A 17,521-nucleotide genomic window follows, 5' to 3' on the forward strand; every position below is an offset into this window, starting at 1 on the left:
TGACAGTGGAAAGCTAAGACTCCTCAGACAACATCTGAAACCTATAGAAGAGGTCTCCTGGCTTTTCTGTAAGCACCTACCCGGCCTTCCCACTAAGGCACTTGAGAAATGCCTGGATTTAGGACTTCCTTTCACCCGGTGTGTTCTATAGCTACAATAACATCATCCTTTTCCACGGTGAACATGTTATAGGAGGGCTGCCCTATATAATCCATGTGCCTTAGGCATGGTCATTCATATATGGCACAAGGGTGAACTATCTCTTATTCCCTTTGAGGTAAGCCAGTGAACATCAAATTCTTTGTTTTCTTTTTCCTTGTGGGATGTGTGTGTGTGTGTGTGTGGGGGGGGTCAGGTAGAGAGGATCTTTTTTTTTTTTTTGAAAGATAAGAGTCTTGCTGTGTAAATTCGTCTGGCCTTAAACTCACAACCTTCCTGTTTCAGCCAGAGTGTTGGGATTACAGGTGTGTGCCACCACACCAGGCTAAATGTCAGCATTTTATAAAATGATAGTATACACCACACACACACACATTCTCTCTGTCTCTGTCTCTGTCTCTCTGTCTCTCTCTCTCTCTCTGTCTCTCTCTCTCAATAGGTTGTTACTGTTGCTTTGTTTGAAAGTAAACAAAGGGCCAGAAAGTCCCACAGAATCTAGCCAGCAGCTTGTCAACTAAATACTACTTCATACTAGGAATTTTTAAACCAGTGTTTTAAAAAGCAGAAGTCATAAAATGTGGCCTCTCCTGTGGCTGAAAATACTTAATTAAATCTAACTTTTTGTTTGTTTGTTTGTTTTAAGGTGCCTTGCCTCTAAGAGCGAAGCGGAGGGAGCTCATGAAGTCCACAGAGTTAGACATGGCCTTTGCCCACTGTGTGGCCACAAGACAGGTGACAGTTCCCTCCTGCTGTGTCCTGCATAGGCAATCTCTTGCTGATAGGAAGTGCCTTTCTCCAAGGTGACAATCTCAACTTTAGCATGTATGAAAGCCATCTGTGATCTTGGTCAAAAATGCAGCTCTGAGCTGGGTGGTGGGGTAGTGGTGGTGGTGGTGGTGGTGGTGGTGGTGGTGGTGGCACACGCCTTTAATCCCAGCACTCGGGAGGCCGAGGCAGGTGGATCTCTGTAAGTTCGAGGCCAGCCTGGTCTACACAGCGAGATCCAGGAAAGGCACAAAGCTACACAGAGAAACAAAAACAAAAAGTGCAGCTCTGATGATCCGCTTCCAGGACTTGGATTTTCTAGGTTTCTTCAGAGCCTGTCCTCTGCAGTCAACCCACGTGGCTACAGAGCTTTCCCCTGTGAAACCCGCCTGCCTCTCCTGACTAAGGTAAATCCACTAAGATGAACCCCGGTGGTGGGTAAATGAGTCAACCCTTTACAGAATAGAATATGTGCGTGTGCATATTTTAACTTGAACTAGGAATGTGTGCAAATGATTATAGCAGTGGGTGCTTCAGGGCCAATGTCCTCTCTGAAGAAAGCAGCCCCATGGGCAGCCCCCTATCCTGAGGAGCACCGCTTTGATGTCAAGTGCGAAGCTAAGTCAGAGTGTTTTTTCCTATAGATTTAAAGTAGCCTGGGGTTTGGTTTTGTTTTTCAAATGAACTGCGCCTTTTGAAATTTTCAAAGAGTCAAAGAAGCACAGCTTAAGAGCGCAGTTGTAACTGTATCAGACTTGTTAAAACTGAAACTCGATAAAACTAGTCGCAAATACAGGAAACAACCCACATCCCGATTTTTATGGCATTATCACAGGGCTTTCTCCACTCGGCAGCGGCGGCGGGCGCTTCCCTTCCTGTGTTTGTCTTTTCTGTACAACGACCTCGGCGTGTGTCTACATCGTTGTTTATGTGACACATCTTCTAAGCCACAGGATGAAGGTGACAGATGTCAACATGGAGGCAGGAGAACCTGCGACCTGATGAGGCAGGTCACTATCTGAGTCTGCTAGAAATTCCGCAAAGAGGTGGCTCTGCGACCTGGGACGGTCATTTCTTGTCTTGCACTACCTTCCTCTTTTTGGGTTGAAGTCACAGGCAGTCTGTTACAGTGCACGGAAAAGCTGTGGGGGAGGGGCATCAACATTTGAACTCCGAATACTGAATTTGACCAGCACAAGATTTGGGAGCTCAAGAGGTCACTTTTTTGAAAGTAGCTGTCTTACTGGTTTTCTCTCTTTCTTTCTTTCTTTCTTTCTTTCTTTCTTTCTTTCTTTCTTTCTTTCTTTCTTTCTTTCTTTCTTTCTTTCTTTCTTCTTTCTTCCTTCCTTCCTTCCTTCCTTCCTTCCTTCCTTCCTCTCTCTCTCTCTCTCTCTCTCTCTCTCTCTCTCTCTCTCTCTCTTTTCTTTCCTTCCTTCCTTCCTCTTTTTTTTTTCAAGCATATTATAGGTTGGTTGTTGTAAGGGCATTCACCTGTAACCCCAGCTCTTAGAAGTCTGAGGCAGAAGAATCTAGAGTTTGAGGCTAGCCTGGAGAACTTGTCCCCTCCCTGCACCCCACTGCCCACCAAATGAAAAACCTAAAAAAAGCAACAAACACAGTCTTCATAGGGTTGAACAAGAGAGATGTAAATTTCTTAAATTATTTTCAAAACATCAGCTACAGTAATAGCCAATATTACTCCAGACAAGTTACAAAAATATCTAGGTCATAATAAAAATATCTAGGTCATAATAAAAGACTTATGGAAACAGCATTTTTGGATCTTATGAAACAGGAATAAAATAATATATGGCAAATCTATAATATACCATGTAGACAGTGATTTCATTACCAGTGAGTAAAAGAAACAACTAGCAGATGATGGCTGTAGCTGTAAAAATTAATATAAGCAGAATATTGATTTCGCCAACCACAGAAATGTACTATTCTGGTATACCATGTCAAGAAATTGTGTACTTGGATGTAGAAAGCAGACTTGAGATTTTCCATGCTTCAAGGGAACCTTTCAATCTCTGATAAACTTACTTCCATACTGGGGCCAGGAAGATTGGCCTAATGATAAAGGTAAAACAGCAGAGAGAGGGACAAGCTAAATGTCTGTCCTTGGCGTTTAGCTGTCCTTGACCCTCTCTGACCAAAATTTACGGAGCTTAGACTTAGTCCCAAGGGACAGTAAATTGACCTAATAGGAAAAGACAGGCCAGCAGAGGAAATTCCCTGCTGAATGTCACTGGGCTTTGTCACTGGGCTTTGTCACTGGGCTTTGTCACTCCAGAGCTGTGAGTCCAGAGACCAGGAGTATGAAAGGAATGTGTCTGGGGGTCAAGGTCATGGTGATGCCCAAGAGACAAGGAAAAGGCACCTTGGCATGAGGAACCACTGATAATTCTTGATCTTAGTGAAGGGGCCTAAGCAACGGACAAGTGCAAACGAATTTCCTGTAACATGACGCCACCTTGTGTAAGAAGGCAGACAACACAGCAGAGCGGTGAGCAGGGCTGTTTCTTAGAAGGCTTGAAAATCAAGAATTGGGCTATTAACAGCTTCCTGCATTGATCTGTTTCCATGCATGGGGCACTTGGTGAGACATGTCACTAACAGCTCGTGGAGGCTGTAGAATGCAGGGGAATACCTGTGTTACTCAATAGCCTTCAAAATACAAAGACAGCCAAAGTGCCGGAATCAAGCAGATCCCCACAGAGCAGAGGGTGCTTTCCTTCCAGCCACTAAAGGAAGCTGGTTTCCAGTACTCAGTGCCCTTGCCCTGCCCATCCTTCTGTCTGACCTCGTGCCGAGAAATCTGTGCCTGCAGCTCCTGGATGTTACTGGTGGCCACGGGTTTGTCTTCGATCTCTCTGTGAGCCTCTTCTATCAGCTGCTGGAGATGCTTCATTTCCTGTTCGTACTGTTCATACTGCACCACTGCCTCCTTTGAAAGAAAAAAATGAGAATATGTTTTTCTGTAAAGTCACTGGGGAGTTTGGCCATTAACATTACCTTCTCCCAGTGCCCAGGAAATCAAAAGAGAGATGCGTAAGGTCCTTTAGACGGTACAGATAACTTTCAGTTAGATATATCAGCTTTATCTTTTTTGAAATATAATGGAATTATTAATGAAATCAAAATAAACAAGTCAGGAATCTCTCTGTTCTACCTACTTAGATTGTCCAGCAGTGTTATGGGATATTATTTTAAGATGTATTACATTTGTTTAATGATGCAAAGATGTGTTGCATTCTTTTGTGTTGCATTTGTTTAACTCTGTAAAGTTATGTTACTCTACCTGTCTAATAAAGAGCTAAATGGCCAATAGCGAGACAGGAGAAAGGATAAGTGGGGCTATCTGGCAGAGAGAATAAATAGGAGAAATCTGGGAGGAAAATAAAAAGAAAGAACAAGAGAACAAGGAGAGGAGGACGCTAGGGGCTAGCCACCCAGCCATACAGCCAGCCATGGAGTAAGAGTAAAAGTAAGATATACAGAAGTAAGAAAAGGAAAAAGTCTAGAGGCAAAAGATAGATGGGATAATTTAAGAAAAGCTGGCTAGCAACAAGCCAAGCTAAGGCTGGGCATTTATAATTAAGAATAAGCCTCCATTTGTGATTTATTTGGGAGCTGGGTAGTGATGCCCCCTCCCTGGAAAGAGCCAAAAAAAAAAAGTAAAGAAAACAACTAACAACACAGAGGATGAAAAACGGTGGCCAGCAAGCTGGACAATAGACTTTCTTTATCTGTCTCTACAAGAGATCCTGACTAATGGGTTGGGGGAAATGGCTCAGTTGGTAAAGTGACTGCCAGGCAAGCATAAGGATCTGAGTTCAAATCCCCAGTGTTAAAACAAAATACCGCATCTGTAACCCCAGCACTAAGAGGTAAGGGGTCAGGGGTTCCCTAGAGCTCATTGGTGAACTAGCTTAAGCAAATCCACTATAGATCCACGTTCAACCCAAGACTCTGTCTCAAGAAATAAAGTAGAGGGCAAGCAAGGAAGACAGTGTTGACCTCTAACCTTCACATACATGTGCATGGACATTAACCCACACCACACCACACACCACACACACACACACACACACACACACACAAGCACCCACATTGTCATGTACATATACCACACACAAAAATGCAAAGCAAAATTTTAAAAAATGTTGAATAACAAGACGCCAGCCAAGAGCTCCAGGAGCAGATAATATCAATTAAGCATGACCTGTAGCCTCAGGGCTCTGATGTCTAACAAATTACAAGGTCATGGATGATCAAAGATGGTTGTTCTGTTGGGTATGCATGGTTCTAATGACATATAATTATTCATAAAGCAGGTGAGCACTGCTTTAAAGGAGAGATTATAGTAAGTAGTGTTATTTCTTCATGGAAATGCTTTTTTTTTATTACCACAAGGGATTAAGAAATATGTTTAGATGTCCTTCTTAGGTCAGAAAATGCACAAATTAGCTGAAACATGAAAGTAATTGTGTAATATAGAACAGCAAACCCATACCACCATACCTAGATTCTTCTCAGGTGCATACACAACCACATACAAAATTGATGTCTATGAGTCATTCTTTATAAAAAAGAAAAAAAAAGATAATTTTCACTAAAGGATAATTTTCAGAGAGCTTTCCCCGGGTTTTTGTGGATGATCCACACGCTAGTCTTAATCTCCTGATTTTATATAACGACAACAGACTGTCAAATTTAGCACCCAGGGTGTTTTGATGGCTGAGCCCACACAATGCTAAGAAAAGCAGCCCATGACTCATGTGCACTGGCTCTGCCGGCCTGGGCCTGGCTGGCTGAACTCGCTGCACAGCTAGCTGCACCTGCCTGCATGATGTTGTACTGCTGGATGGCCGTGTGCTGCAGCTGGCTGGCTTCCTCCTGCAGCCGCAGGGCAGCGTGGCACAGAGGCAAGCTGGCGACCACGTCCTCAGGGATCCGGAGAGCACTCTGGCAGAGCTGCACGGCCTGCACCTTGGGCTTCAGTGACTCCATCTCCGACAGCAGATGCTGAGAGGGGCAGGATGGGGGTGGGGGAGGGGGGGTTGAAGCTTTTAGGAATTCCATCATGCATTGCATAAACAAAGACATTTCCCAAATTGTAGCTATGGGTCAACGCAGTTTGCAAGGAAGGTATGCTCTCAATAATGCATCTGTGTTAAGATTAGCATTGGGCTTAGAACACATCTTTCTTGTTATCCCGTTTTTAAAATACAGCCCCTACCACCCTGTTCATCTTAAATTATTGCATGTGTATGTATGTATCCATGTAGTGTTGGGGGTTAAATGCACATATGATTATACATATGTGTCCATACATAAGGAGGTCAGAGAGAACAAGCTCAGATATCACTGTTCAATAGCTGGTAGCATTTTAAATGTTAAGACAGGATCTCTCACTGGCTGAGAGCTTGCCGAGTAGGGTAGGCTAGGTGGCCCATAAGCTCCAGGGACCCACCAGTTTCTTTCTCCCCTGCACTGTGTTTTTAAGCACCGGACACCCTGTCGTCTTGTTTCATTGATGTTTTTCTGACACAGGATCTCACTATGTAGCCCTTGCTGGCCTGGAACTCATGGAGACCCGGCTGGCTTTGTCTGTCTGCTTCTCCCTCCCAAGTGCTGGGATTTAAGGTGTGCTCTACCACACCTGGCCACACCCAGGAGTTTTGGGGAATCCTATCCTGTGGTGGCAGGGCAGGACCTTTGAAGGCTGAACCATTCCCCCAGTCCATCCTCAGTTTGTTTTGCTCACCTGTCGATGGGACAGTTGCTCCTTGAGACTAAGGCGCCCCACCTCTGGGGAAGTCAGAATTGTCTGGGCTTGTTCCAAAGCCGCCTGTAAATTTCTCAGCTCTCCTTCAAACCTTTTCATATCCTAGAGAACAAACCCCTCTTGAACATCAATACATTGACTTGAAGTTCAACGCCATAGCTGAAGAACGGCACCATACTCAAGAAAATATCTCACCGTGGATGAACACTTCCTCCCCCTGACAGCATGCCAGTTTTTGTTTGTTTACTTGTTTTTTGTTTTGTTTTGTTTTGTTTTTTGTTTTTTTTTTGGTTTTTTGAGACAGGGTTTCTCTGTGTAGCTTTGTGCCTTTCCTGGATCTCACTCTGTAGACCAGGCTGGCCTCAGACTCACAGAGATCCGCCTGGCTCTGCCTCCCGAGTGCTGGGATTAAAGGCGTGCACCACCACCACCGCCTGGCTTGTTTTTTGTTGTTGTTGTTGTTGTTTTGTTTTGTTTTGTTTTGTTTTGTTTTGTTTTTACCTTGGCTGCATCTTGGAGACTCTGCAAACGAACTCTGATCATCTGCCGTAACTCCTCGGTCTCCCGTCCTGACTGTGCCGCTTGCTGTGACATTTTTTCTGTGCAGTACACGTTGGCAAGGTATTGCACTCTCTCCGCCATTGCTTCCAGGTCACTGTCAATTTCTTCAGACTCTTCTAGCAGCGTCTAGAGTGAAGTGTTGATGTTTGTGAAACTGATACAGGGGCAGGGGGTTACAGATATGTACAGTGCAGTGTGAAGGCCAACAGAGTAGAAAAGGGCCGAGGAGAACTAAGCTGCAATCCATGCTCGCCCTTGATGCTGTGGGAGATTTGATGAGCATGGCACAACGTTTGGCCATCTCCCCCCTTGTGAATCCGCTTACAGGCTGTACATTGTTATCCTGATTGCAAAGAAAACAAAGCTGAGAGCAGGAATCTTAATAGCTTGACAAGGCCACTTGTTATTGAGTATGGGACTTGAGGGTTCATGCTTTCTCACACCCAGCTCTCCCCCTCCTTCATGAGGCAGGGGGATTCCAGCAGCTGTGATGCTTGGACACACTGTGTGTCTCGATCACATCTCTGGGCCTGCCTTTCCCCACATTTACACTCAAGAAGGACTTTCCAGCTCTTGTGTTGTACGACTAAGATCTGAGTGCTAGCAGAAACAAAAAGAAGCATGAGCATTGCAAACAAAAACCTTTTCGAACTTGTTTCAAGTAAGACAAGGAGGAAGTAGCCATTCACCATGTTGAGGGAGGAGAAGCTCGATTCACTCAGTCTATACCACCTGCCGGGCCTAACAATAATATTACAATACAAACAGACAACACACATAGATAGACGTGCATCTGAATATGAAAAAGAAAATGAAAGAGTGGCCATGTATTAAGGGATAATTTGAACCAAATGTGGAACAACTTGTTGGAAGGTTGAGATGAGGGTCCAATGAAGAGAGATGTCTGCATTTTAACAGATGAGGAAGGAGTGTGGTAGTTTCAGTAGGTGTGGCCCCCATAGACTCGTGTGTTTGAATGCTTGTCCTGTAGGTGGTGGCACTATTAGGAGGTGTGGCTTTGCTGGAGGAAGCGTGACAATGTAGAGGCAGGCTTTGAGGTCTCCTATGCTCAAGCTATGCCCGGTATGGCTCACAGTCTCCTTCTGCTGCCTGTGGATCAAGATGGAGAGCTCTTAGCTCCCTCTCTAGTACCATGTCTGCTTGCACACTGCCATGTTTCCGTCATTACTATGACAGACTGAGGGCTCTGAACTGTAGACCAGCTCCAATGAAATATTTTCCTTTATAAGAATTGCCGTGTTCATGGTGTCTCTTCACAGCAATAAAACTCTAACTAAAACAAGGAGGAAGGGAAAGATACTTCATACTGATGGGACAGCCCATGCAGGGCACAGAGGTGGGGAAACAGATTGTGCAGTTGGGGAGATGTATGATGAGTAGAAGAAACAGGGGTGCATTACTCTACTTAGATTATTTTCAGACAAAAGAAGCATTTTTCTTTCCACAATGAATATATTATATATATATAAATACAAGAAAAATAAAGTATCCCATTATATCACGTCTTAGGCAGGGATGTCCAAACTTTTGACACTGTGACACAATGCTATCATTGACAAGTATGTTGAGGAACATTCATGGTTATCCTGGGATGCATGTAGACTGTGGGCTGAAGGCTATACATGCCTGAAAGGATAACTATAAGAAATAATTGCTAGTACATCTGAGCATTTTTTTTTTAGTTAACTAAGAGCACAAGGTACCTCCTTATATCTCTTTTCCATCTGATTTTAGAACAAGTAGATTTTCTTACACTGCATTTGTTTCAGGAGAACGAGGAGGGGGTGAACCCAGGCAGCTTTGCCCTCTAATGGAAACACCTGAGGACTCTCTAACACAAGCTCCCTCCTGGGCTTCTGAGTAGACAATCCAGGTGGCCTAAGGTTGCTTTCTTTGGTCTAGGATGCAGTTAATCCGACCAGTTGCCATGTCATGAACACTAATGTCAATCACACCTAGGATGTCTAATTCAGGCTTTGCTCTCTCTCTGGTATCTCTGTCTCCCCATCTTCAGAGAGAGGCCTGTCCTTTGCTGCTGCAGTGTAGAAGCTCCCCGCTCTGCTCCCTCACACCAGCAGTCCGCTTTCCATGGCTGTACTTACTGGCTTTCTGAAACCAAATCCTGGACATCTGCCAGGGGAGAGTATCGTCAAGGGCTTCAGGGTGCTTTCGACTTAAAGCCCAGGTTCCTGAAGACTTCCATCCACCCTTCTTATCAGTTGTTCTAACTTTCAAGTGTTCCAGAGCATCACAGGCATTCTTCTGTCTAGCTGTTGGTACTTCCCGAAGACAATGTGCCTCACAGGAAATGTGAGACTGGAGCAGGCAGCAGGGGCTGGGACTTAGTTAGTGTCACCTGCTCTTAAGAAGCCTCCCTTGGCCCGCTTCTTCAGTCAGGCGGCTATGATTCCCAAGGTTCCCGGTACCTGGAGCCTTCCTTCTCTGCACTTACATATTCTAACTGTTTCTCTCTACCCCGCCCCCTTTTTTGGTTTCAGTTTTTGTTTTTTCATTTTTCGAGGCAAGGTTTCTCTGTGTAGCCCTGGCTGTCCTGGAATTCACTCTGTAGACCAGGCTGGCCTCGAACTCACAAAGATCCACCTGCCTCTGCCTCCTGAGTGCTGAGATTAAAGGTGTGCGCCACCACTGCCCAGCTTCTGTCCCTTTTTTTAACTGGTCACCTCTGTGGGGACAAGGGACAGGGGAGTGTCCCTTCCATTCCAAATGCTTGTTAAAAATTTCTAGATGAGGAAAGTATTACATAATTGTGTCTTAGGCAAAAAAGGAATGAATTAGCTCGGGAACTGTTAAAAAAACTACTTCAGTTTTTTTTTAATTGTAAAGAAGGATGAAGCTACATCGTTTGTAGGAAAATGGATGTCACCGGAAATAAATCTTACCAAGTGAATTAAGTCAGGAAAACAAATAACACACATTTTCTCTTGTGGTTCTTGGACTTTACAGCTACACAAAATCAAGCATGTTTAGATGCTATGAAGGGAAAAACCAAAATTCTCTTGGGAACAATGGAGACTGATGGGGAGGGGTAAAAATAGGGAGGGTGGGGTGCAGAAAGGCCCAGTGGCACTTGCTGCTCTTGCAGAGGACCCAGGTTCTGTTCCCAGCACTCACATGGTGGCTCACAACTGCCTGTAACTGAATTTCCAGGGGATCTCATCCATGCCCTCTTATATACATACAGGTATACACACACACACACACACAAATGAAAATAAATAAATCTTAAGGAATAAGGAGGTAGCAGGATATAGGGAAATATTCTCAAAATATATTATATACATGCATAAAATAGACTTGCTTAACCCTGTATAATATAATAATAATAATAATAATAATAATAATAATAATAATAATAATAATCAAATATAAAAAGTCTCATCAGATAGGCATGGTGGCTTATGCCTATGGTTCTAACACTCAGGATTGCAGTGAGTTCAAAGCCAGGCTGGACCACACAGTAAATTCCAGGTGCTCCAGGGCTACCCAGCAAGACTTCATCGCAAAAGCCAAAAACTACAATGAAAAATCTTAACTCCTTCTGAACCCTGCATTATGTTCCACTACATGCAAACATCTTACAAAAGCACTGTCTGACATTTGAATTTCCTTTAAAAGTCCACTCCAGGGTCATCAAGATGACTCAGCAGGTCAGCATCCTTGCTGCGCAGGCCTGATGATGTAGTCTAGTGATGGACCCCACAGTGGGAAGATGGAACTGACTGATAGAAATTGTATCCTGATCAGTACATGCTCGTGTGCCTGCAGTCTCTCCCTCTCTCACATACACAAATAGATAAGAAAATCCCACTACAGTCATTGATATCACATTAAATATTTTCAGCATTTTGGATTAAAGCCTCACGTAAGGAATCCAGGAAGTGAAATCAATAGGTCTGAGCCGTGCCATCTTTGATCATCGCCATATATAAAGGTGATTGCTCTTCAAATGATTTTACTGAATTTCCAGCATTGTTAAAAATATAGCAGCCAGGCAGTGGTGGCACACACCTTAATTTTGGCACTTGGAAAGCAGAGGCAAGCGGATCTCTGCATTTGAGTCCAGCCTGGTCTACAAAGAGAGTTCCAGGACAGCCGAGGGCTAACACAGAGAATCCCTGTCTGCGGTGGGGTTGGAGATGTAAAAAATAAAAAAAAAGGCAGTGTTATCTTGTCATTAAAAGTTAAAATTTCCTTTATCTTTTCTGTTCTTAAATCTGCATCTTTAGAGTTCTAGGAGTTGGTTATATTTCCTTTGTTTACCAGCAAATTTGTAACATTAGTCTAGTCTGCCAGCATCTAAGCATATCACACAGTAGATGACCAAAGCTGTCTGAGAGACACTTGTCTGTATCTTGGAGGAGTATACTGAGTAGAGAGATGAGAGATAGGGGCGGGAATTTGAGCCATGGAAACATTCCAGGAGGAAAAAAATATCCAGAACCCAGAACCGTATCAGGTAGTAGGAAAAAAGGAAATTTACTTTCCCTTTGCAAATAGGAAAAATTTAACCATGTAAACTAAATGAAAACCAGCCTGCATTTTGTGGCAAGTCCTGTTAGAAATATGCATTTAATTCAATCGTAACTTACGAAAAGGATGAAGTAATTTCCAGAGAGTATGACCAAAAGAAAAAGAACATTTTTGTCTCCTAAGGTCAGAGGAAATGAAGTCATGTAGCCTCCGGGTGTGTGGATAGAGGGTCTGTTCTCAGCTGCTCTGACCTCCTGAGTAAGCCCCGTGACTCAGCCCTGGCTGCAGCTGAGAGGAAGCAGGTATGAGAACCTTCCTGGAGCACCAGTGTGTGCCAGGAAGTGCTGGGTATCCACTCACAGCTGACTGACATAGGGACATTACTGGCATCCCTGTATTACAGGTGAGGAGGCGTAACTGGGAGACAGTATTTTGTTCCATGGCACACAGTGCCGGTTGATAGAGTTTGGGCTTTCTCTCCTTCCGGGTGTGACGCCTATCATTTCTCCACAAGCCCCTGTATCTTTTCATGTGAAAGAGTTTCCCCAAATCCCAAAGAAGGTTTTACAGCAGCAACTACAACACAAAAATACAGGGACCATGGCATGGGGCTGACTGTTTTCAGGCTCTGGGAAAGGGTGGTGTAGAGAAAATAGAGGATTTGTATTTATATACAGTCTCGTGAACTCTCACCCTTAGCTACTTGTGATCAAACCAGAAGAGCAACTGGTTGTTTGTTTGTTTCAATACTGTTTTTAAAATTACATTGGGAGGGTGAATGTCAAGAGCACACGGAGGGGTCAGAGGACAACCTTCAGGAGTCAGTTCTCTCCTACCACCATCTAGGTAGGACCTGGGGATCAAACTCAAGTCGTTAGACTTTGTGGCAACCACCTTTGACCCTGAAACATTCCTTTTAGGTGGCACTAACAATCATTTTACACTGGGGTCATTTAAATTTTGGGTCAGTCTGATCAGTCAAATGAACTGTTTCTTTTCGGAAATTACCTGGTGTAAGATGTACTGTTCTCGGAGTTGGCTTGCAGAATTCCATGCGATGTTTCCATGCACCAAGACTTTAGCTTTCTCAATCCACTTCAGAATGGACTCAAGCATTTCATTGTATTCTTCTAAGTGTGATGACGCCTGAAAAGTCATTAACATTCAGATGAATGTAAATCCTATCGGTGAGTGGGAAATTCATCCCTACTCTGTGTCTTCAGATACAACCATCTCAGAGGGTGTAGTTATGTCTATGACATTGGAAGGGATCCTGGAAAGTCACCTGCCTATGGAAAATCTTTCAAAGATTTCCCGGTGTCCTTAGGGTAAAAACCCAAGTTCATAGTGTGCTTGAGTTATTTCCCTTTTCCTCACTCTTCATTCTCATCTTATTCTTTTTCTTTTCTTTCTATCCTCTTCTACATTCCATTGAGTAAAGGAGGAGGCTGGCAGGGACTGCATCTTGCAGAATCTCAACGCTATAATTCACACTCACCAATTTCTAAGCTGGGAACAATAGTAAGTACAGTGCCTGTTGTCCCAGTCTGGGAGGCAGAGGCAGGAGGATCAAGAGATCAAGGTCCTCCTTGGCTATACTGAGTGATTTTGAGGCCAGCTTAGGCTATATGTAAAAAAAAAAAAAAAAGACAAAGCTGAACTACTCATTTTAACTTTAACCTGATTGTAAGATTAATGATTAGTAGATTTGCAAAGGCCAATCTATAACTAAAAACTTAAGATGATGTATATAGGGATATGTATGTAACTTTAAAATATTTAAATCTGTCCTAAACTGAGTTTATTTGTTTTTTTTTTTTGTTTTTGTTTTTTCGAGACAGGGTTTCTCTGTGCAGCTTTTGCCCCTTTCCTGGAACTCACTCTGTAGCCCAGGCTGGCCTCGAACTCACAGAGATATGCCTGCCTCTGCCTCCCCAGTGCTGGGATTAAAGGCATGCACCACCACTGCCCGGCCCTAAACTGATTTTTATAAAACTCATTAGTGGATGGTTATTCTTTTTACCATTACATCTCCAGTTTACAAAGTATATACAGCCACATCAATTCATGTGAAACTTTGTCAAAGTATAATATAGTTTGTTATGAAACAAATAGAGGTTTATATATAAATCATAGAAACACTGTAGAAAATAAACCACAGTAAACTTCTTACATCATCTCTAGTAATGTCTTTTTATTTATTTTTCAAAAGAGAAATGGTAATAGTGTCCACCTTAAAGCATTTTGGTTACTAGCCTGGGGCCCATACCTGGTTGAGTTTGGATAGCCGGTTCTCAGCCTGCCTGATGGTTTGCTGGTGGAGTTCCATCAGCTTTCCTATCTTCTTGGCCAATGGCTTGCCCAGCTGACCGTGCTGTTCTGAGAATGTTTGTACAGCAGCATCCAATTCCATTAACTTTGAATTACAGCCATCTAATTCTTCTCCCAGAATCTATACGGTCATCAACACGAAAGAACAAGCAATTACAGAAAATAATACATTTCCCAGGCTTTCCGAAGATCAGAAGGATTGTATTTCGGATGGTTTGTGTTAAAGGTGAGAATTATAAATAATCACGCTACCATGGTTTAGCGGTTTGCATCTCTTGGGTGAGAGCAGCAGAGTGGGGTGTGTTGTGAGCCTCATTTCTGTTTCCCTGGGAGAGGACTGCTGCTGCCTTCTGCCCCACCCAGTGGGTTTGGGCTGTTTAGCTCATCAACAGGGTGCAAACACAAGATGTGACTGATTCATCTTGGAATTTATAAATTTGGACTTCTGGACCACCATGAATCTTTTGCTCTCCCATTACACATATATGCATGTATATCTATGTATTTCTACTACAATGATAAATTACACAAATGGACTGGTGTTATTACATTTATGTAGTGTCTTAACTCTCTCCTTTCCCCATTGGGTTTTGGTGGTTTGTTAAGAACTCTCTATAACCAGGTAACACTGATAGAGCAAAGCAGTTTAGCCAGCAGCCAGCAGCACCCCTTGCCCTTGCCTTTCCACTTTCCCCCTCCTCTTTACCTCCTGGCCCTCCTCCTTACCTTCTGGCCCCTCCTCCTTACCTTCTGGCCCCTCCTCCTTACCTTCTGGCCCCTCCTCCTTACCTTCTGGCCCCTCCTCCTTACCTTCTGGCCCTTCCTCCTTACCTTCTGGCCCCTCCTCCTTATCTTCTGGCCCCTCCTCCTTACCTTCTGGACCCTCCTCCTTACCTTCTGGGCCCTCCTCCTTACCTTCTGGGCCCTCCTCCTTACCTTCTGGCCCCTCCTCCTTACCTTCTGGGCCCTCCTCCTTACCTTCTGGCCCCTCCTCCTTATCTTCTGGCCCCTCCTCCTTACCTTCTGGCCCCTCCTCCTTATCTTCTGGCCCCTCCTCCTTATCTTCTGGCCCCTCCTCCTTACCTTCTGGCCCCTCCTCCTTACCTTCTGGGCCCTCCTCCTTATCTTCTGGCCCCTCCTCCTTACCTTCTGGCCCCTCCTCCTTACCTTCTGGCCCCTCCTCCTTACCTTCTGGCCCCTCCTCCTTACCTCCTGGCCCCTCCTCTTTACCTTCTGGCCCCTCCTCCTTACCTCCTGGCCCCTCCTCCTTGCCTTCTGGCCCCTCCTCCTTACCGTCTGTCCCCCTTTTCCCTCTGCCCCGCCCCCTTACCTTCTGGTCAGTCTTAGCTTGAAGGAGATTGTCGGTTTTGGCTTTCAGCTTTGTTAGAATGGTGGTGAGATCTTTGGCCACCTTCTGGATCTGGCGACCGAACTCCTGGCTGATGGCCTTGCCCTGCTCAATTTCCTGTATCTTCTCTTGGATCTACAAGAACAAGTGGGAACACCAAAAACCATCGTTGTTGAAATCAGAAAAGAGATATTAAAATTCTCAAATGATGTTGACGAGCCACATTTTAAGCGGACAGTGCGCTGCCTTGACACTGATGGACTTCATGAAAGTAGGTATGGGGGGTTGTAGAGACCGCTCGAGGTTTCAAAGTACTTGACCATTTGTGAGGACCAGATTTGGATCTCAGAATCCAGGCAACAAGCTGAGTGTTCTGTGCCTGTCTGTGACCCCAGTTCCACAGGGAACGGGGACAGGAGGATTGCTGAGGGCGCTGACTTCTAGCCTCGACGAGTAAACAGTATCCCTGAGCTCTGCCTCAAAAGGGTAGGTGGAGCACGATAAAGGAGGACACTGGATGCTTCCTGCTGGCCTCTGTGTGTGCACAGGCACACATATGCATGTGAATATGCACACACACATAGAAATAAATAAATATTTTTAAAATTTCTAGAGGAAACAAAAATCCAAGCCCCCAAGGCTTCAGGGCTGATTTTCTCTCAGTAGCTGTGTGCATGTACTATGCTCTTTCTGCTGTTCCAACAAGAAAAAAAAAAATCAATGTCTGTTCCCCGAGTCATTCATTAAATATTTACAGATGCCAGTTAGCGTTGCTCCGTAGGCAGCCGACACCAGCTTGTCTACTCACTGACCTGTGTCTGTGATACAGACTCTTCATAGCTTTCCTCTCCTTTTTACTCTCTGTGTGTGTGTGTGTGTGTGTGTGTGTGTGTGTGTGTGTGTGTGTGTGTGCAAAACAGCACACATGTGAAGGCCAGGGTACTGACTCTTGGGAGTCCTCCCACCGTGGGAGTTCTAGGGACCAAACTCAGGACATCTGGCTTGGCAGCAAGTGTCGTTCCCAGCTGAGCCATCCTGTCATCTCCTAAGATTTTTTCTTCTTTTTTTAAAAATTTATTTACTTTTATTTTGTGTACATGGGTGTTTTGCCTACATGTATGTCTGTATGCGGGTATTAGGTCCTAGAGTTACAGATGGTTGTGAGATGCCATGTAGGTGCTGGGGATTAAACCCTGGTCCCCTGGAAGGGCAGCCAGTGTTCATAACTGCTGAGCCATCTCTCCAGCCCCCTTTTTTTTCTTAATGAAATTGAAACCTACCCACAAATGGTTGGAGGCACATGGGTTGCTTTCAAGCACCCTTTTGAAGTGTCTGATAGCGACGTGGCAACTTTCCCTTAACTTTCCGTTGTATTCCTACCACATACCACCAAAGCAGGAAGTGAATATGGTAAGAAAACAGGTGACAAAGGATGACTGAAGAGCGTGGCTTGGTGGCAGAGTACTTGGCCATCTGCATGTGTGAGGCCATGGTGGGTTTAGTCCCCAGCAACACACACACACACACACAGAGAGAGAGAGAGAGAGAGAGAGAGAGAGAGAGAGAGAGAGAGAGAGAGAGAGAGAGAGAGAGAGAGACTACAATGGGTTGGATTTGATTTATAGCAACATTTACTTCATATATATATATTATATTCTAATATATATATATTAGAATATAATTCTGGGGAAAAATAATCAGGAGCACAAATGTAACTGGGCATGGTGATGCATACCTATAATAATCCCAGCACTCAGGAGCCTGAGGCAGAAAGGTCAAGATCATGAATTTGAAGCCAGGCTGGGTTACAATAGGAAGCCTGTCTTAAAATAAATAAATAAATTACACATGCTTGTCTCTTTTCTTCTATTTATTTATTTTGGTTTTTTAAGACAGCGTTCCTCTGTGTAACAGTTTTGGCTGTCCTAGAAACAAATGTTTTTCTTTATATATAAGAAAGGCCTTTCAAATTCTCAGAGAAGCAGCATTGCATTAGGACTGTCCTGGCCTGCGTCATTTTGACTTGAATACCAAAATAACTAGATTGTACA

General features: G+C 44.1%; 1 protein-coding gene across 19 annotated transcripts in view; it reads right to left on the bottom strand.

Moving 5' to 3' along the window:
• The window catches only part of Syne1 (spectrin repeat containing nuclear envelope protein 1), a 484,186-nt gene that overhangs the window by 168,388 nt on the left and 298,277 nt on the right, over positions 1 to 17,521 (bottom strand). For all 19 annotated transcript variants that reach the window (XM_042262341.2, XM_015996792.3, XM_015996795.3 and 16 more), the window contains 7 exons: positions 15,453 to 15,605; positions 14,061 to 14,243; positions 12,800 to 12,937; positions 7,220 to 7,405; positions 6,698 to 6,820; positions 5,773 to 5,955; positions 3,731 to 3,874 (listed from right to left, as the gene is read on the bottom strand). In XM_042262341.2, coding sequence (XP_042118275.1) covers positions 3,731 to 3,874; positions 5,773 to 5,955; positions 6,698 to 6,820; positions 7,220 to 7,405; positions 12,800 to 12,937; positions 14,061 to 14,243; positions 15,453 to 15,605 — 1,110 coding nt within the window. The remainder of the gene's footprint in view (positions 1 to 3,730; positions 3,875 to 5,772; positions 5,956 to 6,697; positions 6,821 to 7,219; positions 7,406 to 12,799; positions 12,938 to 14,060; positions 14,244 to 15,452; positions 15,606 to 17,521) is intronic.

Source organism: Peromyscus maniculatus, chromosome 16, assembly GCF_049852395.1.
Source record: "Peromyscus maniculatus bairdii isolate BWxNUB_F1_BW_parent chromosome 16, HU_Pman_BW_mat_3.1, whole genome shotgun sequence".
Lineage (NCBI taxonomy): Eukaryota > Metazoa > Chordata > Mammalia > Rodentia > Cricetidae > Peromyscus > Peromyscus maniculatus.